The 20,859-nt window shown below is 35.6% G+C and overlaps 1 protein-coding gene across 1 annotated transcript in view; it reads left to right on the plus strand.

The window, feature by feature from the left end:
* The window catches only part of Cow (Proteoglycan Cow), a 912,191-nt gene that overhangs the window by 484,877 nt on the left and 406,455 nt on the right, over positions 1 to 20,859 (plus strand). The window contains exon 6 of the mRNA XM_089596981.1: positions 7,317 to 7,459. Within this exon, the coding sequence (XP_089453107.1) occupies positions 7,317 to 7,459 (143 nt within the window). The remainder of the gene's footprint in view (positions 1 to 7,316; positions 7,460 to 20,859) is intronic.

A 20,859-nucleotide genomic window follows, 5' to 3' on the forward strand; every position in this document is an offset into this window, starting at 1 on the left:
TTCCGTAAACAAATGTTTAATTCCATGTATGCTCAGCTAAATAATAAGCAAAAAAATTGTTTTTTTAATTGTATATAAAAACATTAAGAAGATTGATTTTGTGGATGGTCCAGAAGGATCAGGAAAAACCTTTTTATATAAAACACTAAATTATCACTTCATATCACAAAGAAAAAAAATTTTGTCAATGGCATGGACAGGCATTGTGTCAGTACTACTACCAAAAGGTATGACCAGTTATAGAACTTTTCACTTACCTTTAAATTTAGATGATATTAAAACTGCATTTTTTGAGTTTGAATCTAAAATGAAGAAATTACGTGAAATCAATTTGACAATTTAGTATGAGGCTTCTATTATTCCAAAAAAAGCTTTAGAGATAGTAGACAGAACTTTGTGATATATGTGCAATACACACATCTATTTTGCACAGAAATTTATAGTTTTGGGAGAAGATTTCCGTCAAACACTTCCTGTTATGGAAAATGGTAAAAGAAGTATGGTTATGTTGGAAACTATTAAGTCGTCATTTCTTTGAAGTTTTTTCTATATTTTAAAATTAAATACAAACATTCGTTCAGTTACTAACATATTTCCTAAATAACTTGTAGAAATTAAAGAGGAAAGAAAAAAATCACTGATCATTTTTAAAAAATGAAAGCCAATGATGTAAGTCTAAAAATATTTAGTACAAATAAGCAATTATTATAATTAGTGTTAGTCTGCCTTTTCATAATGAATACACTATTTTTTTTAAATAACAAAGTTTGAAATCTAATGAAAAAAAAGTCAACTTATAATAGCATAGATAATGCTATGTACTTGAAGAGAAAGTGTATGTACCGAAAATTACTTTAAATACAGGTAATATCTAATCACTGCTATTTATACTTTACAGAAAGCAACTTCCTTTAGTCTTGGCATTTGCTATGACAATTAACAAATCTCAAGGAAAAAGTTTCGATAAAGTTGGTATATACTTAAAAAGCCTGTATTTTCTTATGGACAGCTGTACGGTTATACTTAAGATGTAAAACTTAAGAAGAGTTAAAGAACCATCCAGTTGGGCAGCTTATACCCAGCAGCGAGTATGTGCAGTGTGTATTAGTACTACGAGTCAGAGCTGATCGTACGTAGCTGGCATTATCTCCTTACACGATAGTGTGCACCAGGCAATACAACTTAAAAAGCTCGAGATAGCGCACCGCTATCTCGCCATCAGCTCATCTCTGTCGAACTCTGAATACCACAAGCTCTTGGCAGCCAACCGCAAGTCTTTCGCACGCAACAAAATTGAAAAAGCGGCCCATGGTGAGTATCACAATAGCTCTTCGTGCTCTCCCACTCCCTTTTTTATATCGCTCAGCAAGAGACGAAGAAGAACCGGCTCATATACACGTATTGGTATCAGATTTAAGGCAGCAACTCTCACCCTCTCTTTTTATCTCACTTTAACCAGCTACCGACTTAGATACGCATAGGAGACGGCTCAGAGCAACAACTGTTGCGCTCATTGGACGTAGCTGCATACATACATCCACTCTTACATTGCTGTGTCAGTGAGGAATAGCAAAAAGTTTATCGATCTTAAGGCACTCGTATCATCTTTATCGGCTCCTTACCTATAAAGGCATACACTCATACACACGACGCTTGTATAATACAGCCTAACCTTACCGCTCCCATGCCAGTCATCTCTTTAATTGGCAACGTAAATCAGCGCACACCTTATTTGCAGCTTGATAAATTAAAGCTTCCAGTGTTGTGCGGGGATCCCAAAGAACGGCTGAATTTCAGTAACAAGTTTTAGGTCCTCGTGATCAGTGACGAGTCCATGATGCCCGAGATATAACTCCACCTTTTAATCAATTCTTTTACCAGTGGGCACGCTAAGTGGCTGTGCACTATTAAAGTGAAAGCAGATGACTTCCACGCCACCTGATACTGCGTTACCAGTAAGCTGCCACTCAGTATGCAGCTAGACTGGGCCAGGGAATGCGAGATAAAGAGGGTAGTATTTGCCTCTTACGAATTGCTTAGCAAGTTCATCAAGAAGCGTATAAAGACCTTGGACCACCTAGCCATTTCAAACCAAGAGAGCCAGGAAGCTGCCAATTCTGGCTCACCGCAGCCCAAGGGAGGTGAATCTAAAGTCACAAATACAACTTCACATGTGACCATCAACCCTTAACAAGATAGACCCCTGTTCCCACTTTCAGAATTGAAAATTAGCCTATTTTTACTGCAGCACGCCCAGACACGTTGACTGCCTATTAGGCTGTGAGATTCTTGCTGCTGCTTTACACGCTGGTTTCATAGCCAGGTCCAACAAGCTCCCCATCAGCCTTGAAAACAGCGATCGGCTGGATACTCATCAGCGGAACCCATGCCCCGCAACAAGAGGTCACCTCTACTTAATCTTTCCCTCTTTCAATGAGGAACTCTCCACGTCCCTTCAGCGATTCTGATAAATATAAAAACCACATTCACTTAACAAGCTCTTCCAGAATGAAGCCAAGTGTGCCAAGCATTGTAAAACCACTGTTAAACGTGACAAGGCTGGCCGTTTCATCATCAGGCTGCCCTTCATCGAGACCCCTAGCATTCTGAATTCCAGAGAAATTGGAATAAATTAACTCCTTACCCTTAAGAGGCACCTAGCCCAGAAGAAAGTGCTAAGTCAATCGTATTGTTCTTTTATGAAACAGTACGAGAACACGAGGCACATGGTCCCAGTCTCTCTCGAGCAGGAGTTGACCGAGCCATCTATTTACATACCTCACTATGCAGTACTTCAAGACGGCCTATGCGACAAGATTTACGTAGTTTTTAACGCCTCATCTGAGGACAGCAATGGCCGGATACTTAACAGTTTCATACAGACTGGACTGAATTTCCTCACGGACCTACGAGCCATGTTATTACGTTGGCAATTTTTTGAGTCTGTGTTCACCTGCGATGTAGTTAAGATCTTCAGGCAATTCCTAGTCAACCCTGCCGATTGGCAGTGGATAGTGTGGCATGAATACTCAAACGCACTCATTTGGCACAATCGACTCCGTACCTATGGCATGGCAATCGTTACGCTGACGATAACTTCGTAGGGAATGATGTCAAGTTCAACTTCTGGAGAAAGGCTTGAGAGCTGATTAACGTTACGTCTTTAGCAGGTATAATTATTGGCAAGTGGACGTTGAACTCCAAGCAAATCAAGAACCTGTTTACTCCAGGCATCCTAGAATTTATCGCACTCTCGCTAACTGTTGATACGATTGTCTCAACATTTAGGCTTGCTGTGGAACCCTCAGAATGTGTTGCACTATAAGATTTACAAGGCTCCTACAGACGACAGTACCATCACCAAACGCCCAATCCTGTCTGATATTGTGTGACTCTATGACCCTCTGGGCTTTCTCGCACCCGTCATTATACGAGCCAAGATACTTTTGCAATTACCTTAGCTTACGGAAGTCAACTGGGAGCAACCACTAGACTCAAACCTTTTTAGGCAATGGAAGAAATTCAAAGCTGACCTACTTAACCTCACGGATGTACACATCCTCCAGTGGCTCGGAACTTCATCTAGTGCCATGCTGGAACTCCATAATTTCTGTCCTCCAAGAAACCTTACTCAGCTCTTATTTATCTCATGACTCATACCATGGCAGACAACCAATTACGTCTCCTGGTCACCAAGTTGAGCGTCTCGCTGATCAGAATTTTGAATTTCCCGCTCCTGGAGCTCTACAGAGTTCAGTTGTTCGCGCAGCTACTACAATTTGTGTCCACCAAAGTTGTCTCTGGCACTGCTGGGTTCCACTGTAGGATAGATTTACAAGTCGTGCTCGCTTAGATCCGAGGCCATCCAATGCGATGGAAAACTTTTCGCCAACCACGTCAGCGAGATCCATACCCTTATATCTACGGCTATCTGGCATTTCCTGCCAACCTCTCAGAACCCTGCTGACTGTGCCTTGGGTGGTCGCACGGTCGACCAACTGCAGAAACACGATCTTTGGTGCCAAGAACCTTGCTGGCTGACGGAGCCAAAGCAGTGCTGGCCTACTTCCCCTTACAGGAGCCCAGCACTGAATTGGAAGCGTGCTCAAAGAGCGTTTTTCTTTCCAAAACGAAGGATGTGACCGTTTGACAGGAGTTTCAACTCCTTACTTAACAGGATAATCTAAGTCCTGGCTGACGTGAGCCACTTCAAAAGTTTGTGAGCTATTCCAGAGCCCAAGCCACTGGCTTGGCTAACTGCCGTTGAGATCTCTGCAGGGCGAACCTATCTGTGGCACTTAGTACAGCAGCTTGGATTCCTAGACGAATACAGTGCATTACTAGCCAATTGCGTCATCAGCTTTTTCAGTCACCTATGCCATCTAAACCCCTTTATGGACATTGACCACGTAGTAAGAGTAGGGGACTGCCTGCAAAATTCAGCCCTAGCCAAATTGGAAAAGTATCTGATTATTCTGCCTGCCAAGCATCAAGCGACTTTGCTCTTGATTCGCCAGACGCACATAACTATACTTTATGAAGGCCATCCTCTCACGTTCAGCACCCTCAACAGGTAATTTTGGCTTCTGCGTGGGCACAATACTGTGTGGCATGTCGTGCGTCAGTGCATCACTTGTGTCAGGTACGAGTCAGGTGCAATGAACCAGTTAGTAGGCTCATTACCCCCGGATCCAGCCCTCATGTCCTTGTACCGATACTGAAGCAGACTACGCCAGTCCCATATGCTTTAAAGTGTATCTGATTACGAAAGCTATTCATATCAAGATAGTCTCCAATTATTCGGCTCCAGCTTCTCTTGCTGCCTTTCAACGATTTACGGTTCAATGAGGACTGTGTTGCACTCTCTACAGTAATAACAGAGGATTTCAAGTGGCTAATAGGCCGGATTGTTTGGGTTAACGCTGGTAGTGACGGACTTTTAAGAGTAGTGGTAGTTAAAACAGCTAACTCTGTTTTAAAACGCCGCATTGCTAAGCTTATTATGCTCCTAACCTTTAAGAGATTCAACAAACTGTACAAGCAGGCTCATCCTTTTATGGTGGGTGGGGCTGCAGCTGAGAAAGATAAGCGGTAATAAAAACCTACTCGTATACTCTCTTATGTAATGCATATAAGGTAAATTTCTATTTTTGTATTCTGTAGCTTAGGCCAGGTAATTGTTTTTATCTCGCGAACTTGTAAACCACGAAGTTAATAATTTCTTTATTTAAGGTTTTCATGTAACTTTTACTACACTTTAGCTAGGCTAGCATATAGTACCTAATCAATTATTAAACATGCGTTGCAGCGTTTTGTGGGTGGTATGTTGAGGCCGTTTTGGTTTGGAGCGTTCGGGGTTTTATCGAGTTCAATTAACTTTCCCATTGATCGTTAATCACACCTGCTACACTCGTGAGTCATGGGCATCGCAAGCAGTTCAGACTTTGATTGCACGGTGCCCAAGACACACGTATTAAAAGTGTTTGTCTCGCTAATGGACACCTTGTTTTTGCTCACTGCTATTTGGAAATTCGCAAGTGTGGTGTTATTCACACCAGCTCTCGCAAGCGCTGCACATGCCAAATTCAGCTATTTTAGGATAAGGATAAATAAAGTTTGAATCTAGTAGATTAACTTGTGTTTGTGTGCCAGTGATTTTATTGACCCGCTAATTCGTATCTTCTGCCTGGTGCTCGGTCCAGCGAGTGCAAACATCACGCCTAACCAAGCTAAAACTACAAACGGCTTGAACAACGTTAAATGGAAGTACCGCCTAAGTATTAAATACCACTTTGGCCTTCAAAGAATTTTCAAGTTATAAAGGTTCCTTTTTTTATACTTTTTAGTAGCTTAAGAGTCTAGATAATTTAATCACAAATAAGACTATAACTGAATATGTTGATTTTGTCTTTAATTTCTTGTTTTAAAACCATTACAGTTTAGGATACTGTAGTCTGAGTGACAAAAGAAACAAGGAATGTGATTGTTGAAGGGTTAATTAAAAATAATTTTGCGGATTAATTTAAAAAATGTGAGAAAAATATGTTTTGCTCAGCCGTTACAATTAGAGTGGCTTTAACGTTAAAATGTAAGGTAACATTGGCTTTGGTAGTTAGTTTTAATTTGATCATCATCGAATTTTAAAATGTAAGTAACTTGAAACGTTACATTAAATGCTCAATTCTTATTTCTTTTGCCGCAAAGCTTATCAAATTAACTTTACTTGTGATGTCCCTTCCATCTTGAAAATACACATATTTTTGCAGAAAATGTGGTCTCACTTTAAAGTCTCGCTCACCAGTAAAACCTTAAAAACAAAGGCCTCCTATAATACTAGCAATTTGACTTTAATGTTGATCCTTTGACTAAGCGATTATAGTTGAGATCTGCTATATTTTTCAAGAATACGGCTTTTATATGCATGATTCATCACTCACCTATCATAGAAGTTCAGGTTGCATACGAACTGTGTATGAATTTTGATAAACCAAAAAAAAAAAAACGAGAGTGATACAGTAATTGACAACTCACTTGATAATTTGCTTTCGAAAATATAAATGATAGGAGTACCAGGACTGAAACAATTTTAAGAACTTGCTTGAAGTCGCTCGTAAGTATGAGATATGAAAGAATATATAATTAGAGGGCTAAAATGGCCAACGTCTCTCGGAAGCACCTGCGTGCATGGATGTACTCAAAAAAAAAAGATTAAAATAGACTGAGGTAGCTAAAATGACTGATATAAAAACATTTTTTTAAAAGAGAAAAATAATTATCTTAATTTGTATTTCCATATATTTTTGTTAAGAGTATTGTATACCAGGATCATTGCCTCGTTAACATTCGCTCTATGTTGTACTTTACAAATATTTTCTTGATATTTAACAAACTATAAAATGAATTACATGTTCTTCATACTTTAAGTCAGTTTTTAAGTATAGAATGGTTATTTCCTTTACTAAGGCATAAAGTGTGACTTAAATACCCGAAGAACTTAATAGCGGTGAGTTTATGCTCAAATGGTGAGCGCGCAATTTTTTTTTACTTAGAGTGCAAAGTATTGTTATGGATCTACGGACATTTTTTGCACCTATCTATTGCGTTTTTTAATACACATATTCTTAATAAATATAATTTTAGAAGAGTTGAGTATCCATATGGATTATAAATATGTATGTTTTAAAACTGTATGTAGAAAGTCAGTTTGACAAAATATTACCAGCAGCTAAACTTACACTTAGACCACATTTTTTGATTTCGTTGCGTCTATAGATCAGTTTTACATTAAAAATAATAAAAGATTAATGTAATTGTAGATTATGACCTTCATGCCCACAAAAAAATGGAGAGACAAAAGATGAGTAATTACAAGAATAATCATGATATAACTCTGACACCCCGAGATTTTAGCTTTGACAATCATCACTACCAGTATCTAAAGTATTCAAAAAAAATCCAGGTAAGTTGTTTGATTATTATAAGTGTTAGGATTTTTTTTTTAATTTTTCAATCATTTTAGGAACCACATCAACTGCATGTACAATATTTTAACATTTTGTGTTCAGTGAATATATTAAAACTGTATGTGATACAACAAAAATGTCATAATGTGATATTTCAGATGGTTAAAATACAGTTTAGTTGAAGAGGAAATTATTATCTTTTTTTTTAAATTGTATTATTGTAATCAAGTAAGATGAGTAGATTACGCTCAATCTAAGATGATACTCTTCAAAAGAACGTTGTGATAGGAGGAGAATAACAGATCACGCGCGCACGTACACACACTTACGCACTTACACACACACACACACACACAACAAGACCATACGTGAAGAAGAACAGAAAAAATAAGTTTATTTGTACTCATAGCCCATACTAGATTCAGCATAGTAAATATTTGACCTTGGGCAAATTAATTTCGCATGAGCTTCTTGTATATTTTTAATAATATATTAACGAGACATTATGCCTGTTCAAATAATGTTTGTAGCTGACAAAATCAGCTTCGCGCAAAGAAAGAAGCATCTTTGGAAAATTATCAAGTTTTAAGGATATTTATTTCTGCCTAACAAAATGTGACTCAGAGTCATTGAAGTTATTGGCAAAACTGGACGTTTCTAATTGAAATCAATAACATCTTTTTTACATGACAACGCTCGTCATTTTCATTTAAAAACTTTTTTTCTCACTTCACTACACATGCATGACAGACAAACTTTCACATGTTCCACTTTAAAAATATAAGCTTGATCTATCCGGAACATCCTCCCCCCCGTAAAAACATTAGGTTTGTACCATATATTAAAACTGAATAATGTGGTAGGGGTATGAGTAGTTTCATAGAGTCGAACAATGCAAACTTCAAATCGTGATAAACTATAAATAGTCTACAATTGATGAGTGGATTTATTTCATTCGTAGAAAGCAAATTGATTCCAAAAGATGAAGTCTTTCATTCAACAACTTAAAATATGCCAAGACAATCGCCTCACAGCTAACGGTCCGCGACAAGCCTCTACGCTTATTACCCCGTGCCCCTAGGATCTACAGGGGATGTGCTCCAGATAACTCTGAGAGTTTTCATAGCACTACAGCTCACACAAACGACACCTTTCAATCGTGAGTGTTGAAACGACTGTCTTTGCAAACACTTTTCAATTTTTTAAATAATACAAAATTTGTCATTTTTAATTCAGATGTCAGCAGCCATAATTATTTTAAATAAAATGTGCTTTAAGCTACAATCTATCGTAAACCAGAGACTTCTTGGTAAGTATCACTGCCAATCAAGCCACAGATTGATCTCACTTTCGATCTTTCTGTCCAAGTGCCAACCACATCCAAACAAAAGAAAACTTCTCTTGAAATAACCATTTGAATTGAGATAGTTCTAGAAGATTGTGATTACAAAAGTATAAATTTTAGAAATTCAAGAAAGAGAAACCATTTGTTTTTATGAGCTGTAATAAGCGACTTCTGGAAGAATTTGACTATGATTCGTCAAAGATACAAAAATAAAAACATGCTCTTTTGTTACTACTAAATGCGTCCCAATCGTATCACATTTATACTGCAAAAACAAGCATCCAACCTTCATGTGCACTCACATGTTTATCTCATATCCTAAACAATCTTTACCTTATAACAAATGTTTGTTCTAAACTATACTAAATTGACAAATAGAAATAGTAGAATTAAATAACAGACAATTTTGAAAATCTCGATAATATCAATAACTGATATGCTAAGCCTACAAGAGAAGACTTTGCTCGAATGAGGTCAACTAATACGGCATCCTACCAAGGAAATCTCAACCTTCCTGACGATAGGCTTCGTCTTGCCAGCACTCTCAGACCTTCACTGCTCGAGAAGCGCATCTCTGCCGTCGCTATTTGGGTCTATCCCAGAATAGATGTCCAGGTCCTTCACTGCTCGGGGTGCGCTCCCCTGCCGTCACGAACCCGGTATCATGTATTACGTGACCACTGACTGGCCCGGCCTCTCCTGCCATGCGGTTACCAACCATGTTCACGGTGGATCACCAGTGAGTGACACGGCTGACGAGACTATCATACTTAAAGCAAATCTGATTCATGCTGATAGACAATCAATTTGAATTTACACATCCGTTTAAATTAAATGCACCCACTCAAGATTACAATGTGTACAGTACTCTGATTATAAATATTCAAAACGTGACGGTAGCAAAACATTTTTTTTTAAAGACGCATGAAAAAAAGGTAATTATGTTACCGACATGTAACTTAATGATATTAGAGATGCAATACAATACATTGCACCTTTACATAGTCAGGTAACTATCTTACTTGCATGCTTGTTCCACTATTGTACTTTCACACAATAGAGACGAATCACGTTGTGTGTACAGCCTCAATGTAGCTGCAGGTGTATTACTTGCAGGAAAAGAACGCAACATGCACAAGCGCACAGTTGCTTAGAAAAATCAGGAAATTAAGGAGATGGATGACGTGAATACGGCGTGCGCAAACACACTGCTGCTTAGCAATATCCGGATGATGAGAACACGGCGTGCGCGAACGCACTGCCACATAACACGATCAGAAGGTGAAGGAGATGGTGTATGCGAACGCACTGCCAATTAACAGGATCAGGACGACGAGGAGACGGCGTGCACGAACGCACTGCCGCTCAACAGGATCAGGACGGCGAGGAGACGGCGTGCGCGAACGCACTGCCACATAACAGGATCAGAAGGTGAAGGAGACAGTGTGTGCGAACGCACTGCCAATTAACAGGATCAGGACGACGAGGAGACGGCGTGCGCGAACGCACTGCCACTCAACAGGATCAGGACAGCGAGGAGACGGCGTGCGCGAACGCACTGCCGTGCAGCAGGGTTAAGGTGACGAGGTGATGGCACATGGTATGACGCACGAGATCATGTAAGAGTTGGTGGCGGTATAGCTCGTCCTCTGCACCGACGATGCTGTTGCTTCCGCTATCATGGTCATTGCTGCAGTCACTGTTGTCATTGTTGCTGCGATGCTGTGTTCTTGAAGTGTTCTCTGGAGCTGCTTGCTTTCTCTTCCCCATGTTCTCTCTTCCCGAATTCTGGATACAACTATAATTCCCGGGTTTCGGCACCAAAATGTAGCTAACAAAATCAGCTTCGCGCAAAGAAAGAAGCATCTTTGGAAAATTATCGAATTTTAAGGATATTTATTTCTGCCAAACAAAATGTGACTCAGAGTCATTGAAGTTAGTGGCAAAACTGAACTTTTTTAACCAAAATCAACAACATCTTTTTTACATGAGAACGCTCATCATTTTCATTCGAACACATTTTTTCTTACTTCACTACACATACATGACAGACAAACTTTCACATGTTTCACTTTAAAAATATAAGCTTGATCCATCCAGAGCAATATTCATAGAATACTGACAGTATTTAGTAGATAAAGAGAAGAAGCTTACTTTGCAAATCTTGTATACGGTTCTCAGCAACACATACGCAGTAGTTCCAAGAATGTTGAAGCAGTTTGGTATGAGTTTAGCAAGCTATAGTGTAACAACTAATGCATCATGGACCTGGTACCTAACACAAGCTGAGGGATTTACCTTCTGGAGTAACATGTGTATTAAGCTAATATTTTTATTATCATACTTTATTTTAGTACGTAAAGAAATTAATGGTGAAAATAAAATTTTTGTGTTATCTAGTTATTATTTGAAAAAATAATAATGAAATTTGACTCAATATCGGTGTTCAGTTTACTTACATTTTTGCAAAAAAAATTCACAATTAATGAAGAGGCTCTTGTTTGTTACGGGGTGTATGCGAAACAAATTTGCGAGGCAGAAACTTCGACCACGACTTCGACCGGGCCTGTGTTGCCCAGATACTCTTGGTGACACTCCCTGCAAATGTTATACGTAGGTGTCGTCTGCTGAGACACCACTGGGGCTAAATATCGTGGTGACCTTGACTGTCATCGCCTCTCGTGACTTTCGTAAACATGGCACAAAGGGAAATCGGTCACACAATAAATTATCACTTGCGAGGAATATTTCATAATTGAACATTATATTTAAAAAAAATATAAAAAGCTCGCAACGTAAACTCGTGACCTTGACGAACCTATGCGGGCTACTCGAGGGCCACTGCCCTTTACAAAGACGACCTGCTGGCAGGTACTTACGTTGACGCTGTTGCGACTCTCGACGATTCCCCTCACAATTGAGATCACGCTGGAGTCGTGGAACGGGTACACTGAGGCCAGTAGGTGTCCCTCCCGTTCGAAGGCAAAGGTCATCGGTGTCACCAGCAGAACCAGAAGCCAACTCGCACCAAAAGATGACGTAGATGACGTCAAAAAATCACTCCGAGCTCTGGAAAGACGAAACAGGATGCACAGCTGCAACCGCAAAAGGAAAAAAAAAACCCAGAAAAAGACGCTTCTCACATAAAACAAAAATCCTGCTTCACGCGTGCTCAGAAGCCCAAGCTAATCTGCCTTTATTTTCCTTTTCTCTCTGGCTCTCCTCTGTCCCTAGCCTAACTATCCCCTATACCCCTGTATTCCCTCTTTCCCTACCTGCCCTAGTCTATCGATGATGGCTTGACGGTGTCGTACTGTAACATGTTCTAATGATTCTGAACTTATCTCCTCTCATCGTCATATTTTATAGAAATTTTATGAGATTTTATTACATAATTTTTCAGCTGATTATGAAATCGTAGATATTTTATCGCAGGTAAATCATGAACTAGATACTTCTTTCTTACTAACTGGATGACAATAGTGTGAAACAAATAAATTTGATTTTAAAAAAAACTTTAGAAGCAAATTTTTTTTAACTGTACCATATTTTATGGACTCAGGTAAACCAAGTAATAGTATATGACGTCACTAGTTTGAAAAGTGCCACTTTCGCACTTTTTGACCACTGAGTACTTCTGGCCCAAGGGCGGGAAAATACTTTTCACCCAAGGGCCGAAAGTGCTCGGAGGATGGAAAGTACACTTAAGGGTGGGGAGGCCTCCACATAAGTTGCGCATCCTATTTTCCTCGTTACAGGCACGAAGTGAGATCGTATTTTGTCTAATTAATGATTTATGTGATAAAAATGTAACTATGCGACTAAAAATGTTCAAATATTTGTTCAATGTCTGTTAATTATACAAAAGAGTATTTTGCTTGACTCATTTGAAATTGGCCGTAAATTTTTCTTTACAAAATAATAAAAGTCTAAAGAAATAGTTTGTAAGTTATAGAATTTTTTGAACAAGTAAAATTTCATTATTAATGATTCAAGGCTCGTATCAAAGGTTGTTTAAGGTCTAGGGGCAGCAGCCCCCCTCTAAAAATTTAAATCATCGTTCGAAAAAAAATTGCAACCATTTCCTAAACAAATAAAAATAAATGTGATAAGAGTACGAGTATCATAAAATGACCATCAGAGGGCATTATTGTCGTAGGCTCTGTCTTCTTCTAGCTATGAGATATAACTATATAATTATAGTTACTTTCTTAATGTATAATTTAGTGTATATAGAATATTTCTATATGGAAGTTAGTAAAAATGATTTGAGGCAGCCAATTTCTTAAAACTCATAGTTGGTCACCACTCTTGAAAGTTAAATATCTGATCTAAGGCCCCAGATACTCCCTCATTAAAGTTTTTAACTTTTTTTATAAGAAACATATAACAGACTTTTATTCAATAATCAGGTCTTGTTTAAAAGATGTTCAAAGAAAGAAATTTAAAAGATGTTGCATACATTACATATTTATAATGTGTAGCACCAATTACAAAATTTACTCATTTTTCTCATTTACAGTAATGTACTTTCCACCCTTGGGGTAGGAGCATTCTTGTTCCACCCATAAAAAAGGCACTGAAAATACTTTTGGCCCTTACGTTCCGCCTGAAAGAAGAGAGAATTTTTTGTAAAGTTTCGCAGAAGAGTGAGCACAGATGGTCTTGCATACTTAATATGAATGTAGTCTAACAGTTGATAGTTTTACTTTATCTACTACTAGATAGCCAAAGTCTGTTATAATCAGAAAGTTTAGATTTAACTCACTTTAACTATTGGTTTTTTTAAAGAGCCAACACAACTCTTAGCATCTTGTAAATGTTTTCAAAAAATAATACCAATAGTTATTTTACTGCTTTTCGTAAAGGAGTCCCGTGGTCCAGAATTAAGCAACTAGTGCTCTTTTCGCGCATGATACTCTCTTCGTGCCACCCCCCACCTTCTTCTTATTGTCATTCTTTACCAATAGAAGATTTGTGCCGATTTCTGATATTAGCAACACTTCATCACAATCATCTATATTCACCCAACTTCATCTCTTATTTAAATATATCCGATAGGTGGTAGTCTCCACACAACTTATTTTTCAATTCATCGTATTTGAGGCACCGTTTGGTTTCTTAGGCTAGGTTACTTGTACGTGTTATCTGTACCTAAATTATTGATTTAGTTTTCATATTGCAAAACAGCACGATTTTAATCAAAAAGTCTCAAAAATAAGAACAAAACGTGAGGGATCTCTGGACCCTCGGTTAGAGCTAAGTTCCATTCACTTTTTTGTACAGGCGTGCTACGTACTGTCACAATATGAAGGATAAAATGTCAAGCTAATGTAATTAAAAAATTAACGATGAAATGCATTTATCATATAAATTATGAATAACGATAACTTACAAGAACTTTTTTAAAAAACAATAAATTATTAAGTGTGAATCGACTAAGTAAATAAGTAATTTGAGTATGTTTTAGGTTTGAGTAGAGTAATAAATTTTTTTGGTATTCGCACACGTCCTATCAAATCAGACAAAAAATAAAAACATAAATTGTGACTATGTCAACACAGCAGCACAATTATTCTTGTAAGCCAACAGTTAAGTTTGTAATAATTAACACTTTAAAGTATTAATTTCAGAAATTATTGAACAAAAACTAATAACCATCTTCTAATTTTACAGACAGTTTCTTATTGTGCGACGTTATTTCTATGTTTTCTCATGGTTACTTTAAAATTAACATGCAAGTTTTTTTTTCTAGACCAATCAAAAGTTTTTTGGATTGAAAAACTTTTCTTGACCTTTGTTACCATTGGTGTGTTATAAAAATAAATAATGAATTGACAAAGACGTTTAAAAAATAGAAAACTTGATGACAAAAAGATCGGTTGTTGTAAAATTACTCTACAATTAATAGAAGCGGAGATAAAAGCAAAAATTTAAACAAGAAGTTGGCAACTAATCATAACTTTTAAAATAAATAAATAAAGTTAACTTCTGATTCGGAAAAAAGTATATTTCCTGTATTTCTGGGGAAATCCTACAGGGAAATAACCAATTTTTTCTTTACTAGAAAACATGAGATTGAATCGTAACCAAACAACAACTTTTACAGCCAGTGAAAACGGTGCAATAACACGGGATGCGAGAAGCGGAAAGAGACTAATACGATGTATGTCGATTTAAGCTATACGTATTCACTTACAGTGGCCGCTAAAAAAGTGTACGTAGTGCTGATGATACGCGGCGTGGGAAGGAGAAGCTACTGATTGAGTACAATCGAAGGAGGCCGAATCATAAAGAGCCGTTGGGTCCTTCGGTGCACAAGCATGAAGAGAGAGCTGCCTGCAGCAATGTATATATCTTTGTACATGGCTGTATTACTATAGTAGGGTCGGAAAAAAGTCTTGTTGCGCTGTTTTCGGTCCAGCCCCTATACGCCCAAAACTCATAACGTATAAGAAAAGGAAATTTGTTCCAAAAACTCATATGTTGCGTGTTGAAATACATTTGTATTTAAAGAGTTTACTGAGAGTTTTAAAATAAAACTCAAACCCCACATAGAGAAAACAGTGTTAAAGAAACCAGAAATAAAGTTGTAAAATTGAACATGTAGCAAGCCAATACTCCATTACTCATAAGTATATCAGGATCAGAAAGATGCATCAGCTTAAAGTCAAACGTCAGTAAAAGTTAAGGAAGTGTATCACTCATGCTGCCTAATAATACTTAGACATATTAGAGGTGGAGTAAATATTTCAAAAATTTGAATTATACCTTAAAAGTACTCATTTTTCATCAAAGTTAATTCTAAAACATATAATATTTTAAAATTAGATGACAAAATTAATGTTGTTATATCATACAGTATTATTAATTGTATTTTACTTCAAATATACTTTATTTATTAATTTTTGTGACCAGTATATACTTTACGTAAAAGGAACCAGGTGAAAATAATGTTGAAAAAAGAAATTATCAATTGCAGAATGAGTTCCTTTTACATTTTTCCATAGAGCTAAGTCATATTTTTTCTATCAGCTTTTTAAAATTTGATACACTCATTTTATTCACTAGAGCTAAGATTTTCAATAATACAGTTAACTCATCCTAACCTGTAAAACCCTTACACTCATTAAATAACATTGCTGTGCGTTTTATATTATGAAGTCTTTTATGCACGCATGTGACAGCTTGAATGAGTCCTGAAAAGGTACGCTGTTGCATAACAATTGTTTGACCGCATCTTTTTTTTTACTACCCATATCTTACCTGTCACTCACTTCAGGCCCCACGATGATTTTTTTGTAGCCATCTTGTTGAGTTAATGCAGATAGATTAACACCTTTGCAGTTGATATTATAGCTCTTTTAGGGTCTTTTTGATATTTTGTAAAAATAATAAAACCAAATGGTGATTTATTAGTATTGAATAATACAAAATGACTTCATCTTAATTTAACGTGAGCCATTTTTGTAAGTTTTTAAGGGCATTGTGATAATTATTTACATCAGCCATTGTGTAGGGTTAGTTATCTACATTGACTAAAAGGCCTATGGGGATGGCGATGTAGAAAGCTTGGCTCAGATGGTGCCAGGGAGCCAAGATTCCATCCATTAAGATTAAAGAACATGAATTACACATTCTTTAGAACTGTATAAATGTTATCAATCTTATAGACCCCCTGTTCAGTTTTTATTGTCCCCCATCTATCACCCACCTATATACGTATGCTTTACTTATATGTAAGTCAGAAAACAATGGTTCTTACAACGTTGACACTACTCCGTTTGGATATTTTTTAGAAGGCTTCATCACCTACTGTGGTTGTCAATTCAGTGATGATCGATGCAATATCACTAGACTAAAGCTTTTATTATGCTAGTAGTATGTTGGTAATGAAGTTTGTTTTATTTTCAACTGAATTCACCTGCTATTATGTATAGTATACTATATATTTGTACAGTCAGCTGTCGTCGAAAATTGACATCTGTTTTATGTAATATTAGTAGTATTTATTAGTAGTTTTAAAAAATGCTGGGTAATGAAAGTGAAAACAGCAAAATTAATAAAGATAAGTGGAAAATGTGCCTAGAAGATTGAGAAGTCTACGAAAAGGCAATTTTAAAAAAATCATCCATTGAGTCAATAGAACGAGTTCGAGCTTATACATTACGGAAGGTTTGTAAGTATAAAATAAATATTATAATGAATCTGATAGCATGCATATTTACATATTTTTTTTTTCATATAAAAATGAAGAACAATGGATAGTAAACAATGATAGTAGCTGTGTCAATGGAAGAGATATTATCAACACCAAAGTCTTGTTTGAACAGCCCTAGTGCCAAAAAAGCCAAACACTGCTCAACTTAAACTCATCGGAAGCTTCAATGAAAGCGCAAAGTCTTATACTGGCCAGCCTATATATTATGTATATTGTGTTGTGCTTTTATGTATTTTTTATAATCATTAATGTATTAACTATTGAAATATTGATTGAAACCATACCCAATCAACGTAGGGACACTCATTGTCACTTTAGTTGTACCATTTTCGTATACAATATTGTTACATAGAAGGTATTTTTAAATTCATCATTATATTATTTGCCATAAAGTTTCATAGAAGTATAACTTTATACTTGGGTACTCAAGCAGCTACCGTCCACTGGTTTCTTGGGTGATCACTTTTTTTTAGTTTTTCTAGTTCATCTAGTTATTCGAGAATAGTATTAGTAGAGTCACAGGAGGTATTTAAAGTCTAGAAAGAGCTACTCAAATGGTAATTTTAATAAAAAATACTTGATACCTTTACTGTTAGCAGTTTTGAGTTTTTAAGTTATATTTAACTTAGAAAAAAAAAAAAAATGGCAATCTACTCTTTTGACTTTTTACTATCATGTTCTGTCATTTGAATGGTGAACCAACTAGAAATATGCAGTGTAAGGCTCAGACCAGGAGACGCACTTATCCTAATGTAAGTATACATTAGTGTATATGTGGGAGCGTTGTGCAAAAATAGTGTATACATATACATAAAACAACCACGATGGTCAATATTTACATGCGCTTTTTTAATCTCTCAGTTTAACAGAGCCTTACACTATTTATTTCTAATAAAATTTTATGGCCTATCAAAATCTCCATTTGACAACATATTTCAAAAGTTGTATATTTTTATTAACCATGAAAAAGCATTTACTCAAGAGTAAATTTTGCACATATGTTTTCTGTGATACAGATGGGCTTGAAATGAATAAAAAAATATACTTAAATCAATGTTTTCAGTGTAATTTTTGTAACATGATTTTAAAATTAAAAATTCATTATACGTGCCATAAAAAAAAATAGAATAGTAAAATTATTGGTTGCATTACTGGTCAAAAAAATTTAAAAAAGAAACGTAGTATCGACGTCTTACAGAGGTACATGCATATACGAGATAGTAATTATATTTACCACGAACGTGGCAATAATGTTCCAAAAAAAGATTCCTTTACATGACGTCTTAAGCATTTTTATAAAAATGGATGTAAAAATAAAATATATAACATACATATATATACATATGTACATAATATATTAGAATTAATATTAAACAGATATGACTAGAAAAAGTATTATTTACAAAACCTTTTTTAATTTCAAAATTGAGATAGGAGAAATTGAAACAAGAAAATTTCATTATAAATACGTAATTAGTAAAAGAAAGACTTACTATTTCATTAAGTGTTGTTATAAACAAAAAAATTGTTCATAATTACATTGCTGATAGAATTTTAGTTCACACATTGATCAGTGGTGACGCTGAGCTCTACTAGGATCCACTGAAATACTGCCTGAAGGTTGCGTTTGACATCAAACTTTTGACCATTGCGGCCAGCGCTAGAAATCGGTTGTTTAGCATCGTAGGGGACGCTGCGAGTAGATAAGCATACGCTGCCTCAGGCACATTGACTGATATGTCTAAGAGTACCCAATTGTAGTTCTTAAGTATATCAGGGGGTATTGTAGGTAGATATATGTATGCTGCCTTGGGGACATTGACTAGTATTCTTAGGAGTACCTAAGTAGAGTTGTTGGGCAACACAAGGGGTGCTGCGGTTACGTTTGAGTACTGGCTTTCTAGAAGTGTCATGATACCTTTTCTACCTCGTAAGGCTACATTTTATCAACATATGACTGTACATGCATGTACATCTTTATATCTGTCATATGTGAATATGGACTACAACAGACCAGATGGTGATAGACCACAAGGATATGAGTGCGCTACCTAGAGGACGTCGTATAAGTTGTATACTACTGAATGTAGTATGTTCAAGCGTTTTAAAATAAAATCTTTTTCTTTTAATAATCACAACGTTTGAATTTTTAAAATATTCCTTATTTTATAGTTGATAGGTGCTTTGAACGAAAAAGAAGACAACATATATTTTAACATCTGAAATAACGTTAAAAAATGTAAGTTAAGCTTTTCTTTATTTTACGGACTGTTGCACATCAATGATATTATAATTTAATATAGTAAATTGTTCAAAATGATTTACAATTAGAGAAGTTAATTTTATAAGTATAGTAATAATTATTAAAATTGAATTAAATTTAATTTCACATACAATGTATACATACAATTTATGTATACAATATACATACAATATTTATTTAATTTGGAGTACAATATGTATACTATATATATTGTACGCGAAATTAAATTTAATTCAATTTTCATAATTGTTACTATATTCATGAAATTAATTTTTCTAACTGTAACTCATTTTGAACAATTTACGATATTAAATTCTAATATCATTGCCGTGCAACAGTGCGTTAAATAAAGAAAAGCTTAATATACAATACATACAACATATATCTATACAGTACATATACAATATATACTAGTGGGGCTTACGCCCCCCTGCGCGCACTGCGCGCCAACCCCCCAACTTCCGAATATTTTATAAGAAATACATTTTTACAATTTGTGTGTATTTATTCTTATTTATTCTTAACTTTTTCAGTTACACAGTAAAGTAATTGTTGGAAAATGATATATGTTGGAATACGATAAGCTTGAAGTCACCACGTCAAATTTTTAGTGGAAATTTGTGATTCCTAATACCTCAAGTTATCTTGAAACATTTAAGTTGTTATCTGAAATAAAAAAACACGTTAATTTTTAATAAAATCCAATATTCTATTCATGTTAATTAATGATATTAAACATACATTAAAATAGAAAAATCAAACGAATTAAATGAAGAAATAGTAGATGAAATTAGTAGTTATGTAGATGCTAGATATGTAAGTCCAATGGAAGCAGCTGGGAGACTTCAAAAATATCTCATTTGTGGTAGAAGTCATACAGTTGTAAATCTAGCTGTTCATCTTGAAAATAAACAAAAACTCATATTTGAAGAAAATAATATCAAAAAGGTAATAAAAAATTATCAAACACCCCTTACAGCTTAAATTAAATTAAATAAAGAAGATGATTTTGCAAAATCACTAAAATATGTTTACATTCCAGAACATTACATTTTTGACAATAAACTTAAAATTTAGAAAAAAAGGAAAGTTACACTGAAAAATATTGCTATAGGTAGATTAAACATAGTATCTCTAAAACATCATGGAGGCTTGTTTTTAAGACTTATTTTAAATAAATTACATGGGGCTTCATCGTTTGAAAACGTTAAAAAATATAATGGAATAACATATGAAACTTTCAGGGATACTGCAATTGCAATGGGTTTAATAGAACATGATTCTGAAATTAACAATAGTTTTAAAGAAGCCATTACAATTATGTTTCTATACCAGTTAAGACAATTTTTTGCTTGGTTTTTGATTTCAGAAAACATTCAAGGAGATAGTATAAGGAATACATATAAAAAATATTTTACGGAAGACTTCGATAATGATAATAATAATTGTGCTCTTTTACATATTAATCAAATTTTGGTATCGGGAGGTAAATCATGTGAGTCTTTTAGTTTACCGACACCAACCATTAGCAACTATATAAATGATTGCAATATTGAGGAAATATCTT

This window comes from Copidosoma floridanum, unplaced genomic scaffold (genome assembly GCF_036245765.1).
Source record: "Copidosoma floridanum isolate Cflo_tuat_1 unplaced genomic scaffold, Cflo_Japanese_pri ptg000030l, whole genome shotgun sequence".
NCBI classification, from domain to species: domain Eukaryota; kingdom Metazoa; phylum Arthropoda; class Insecta; order Hymenoptera; family Encyrtidae; genus Copidosoma; species Copidosoma floridanum.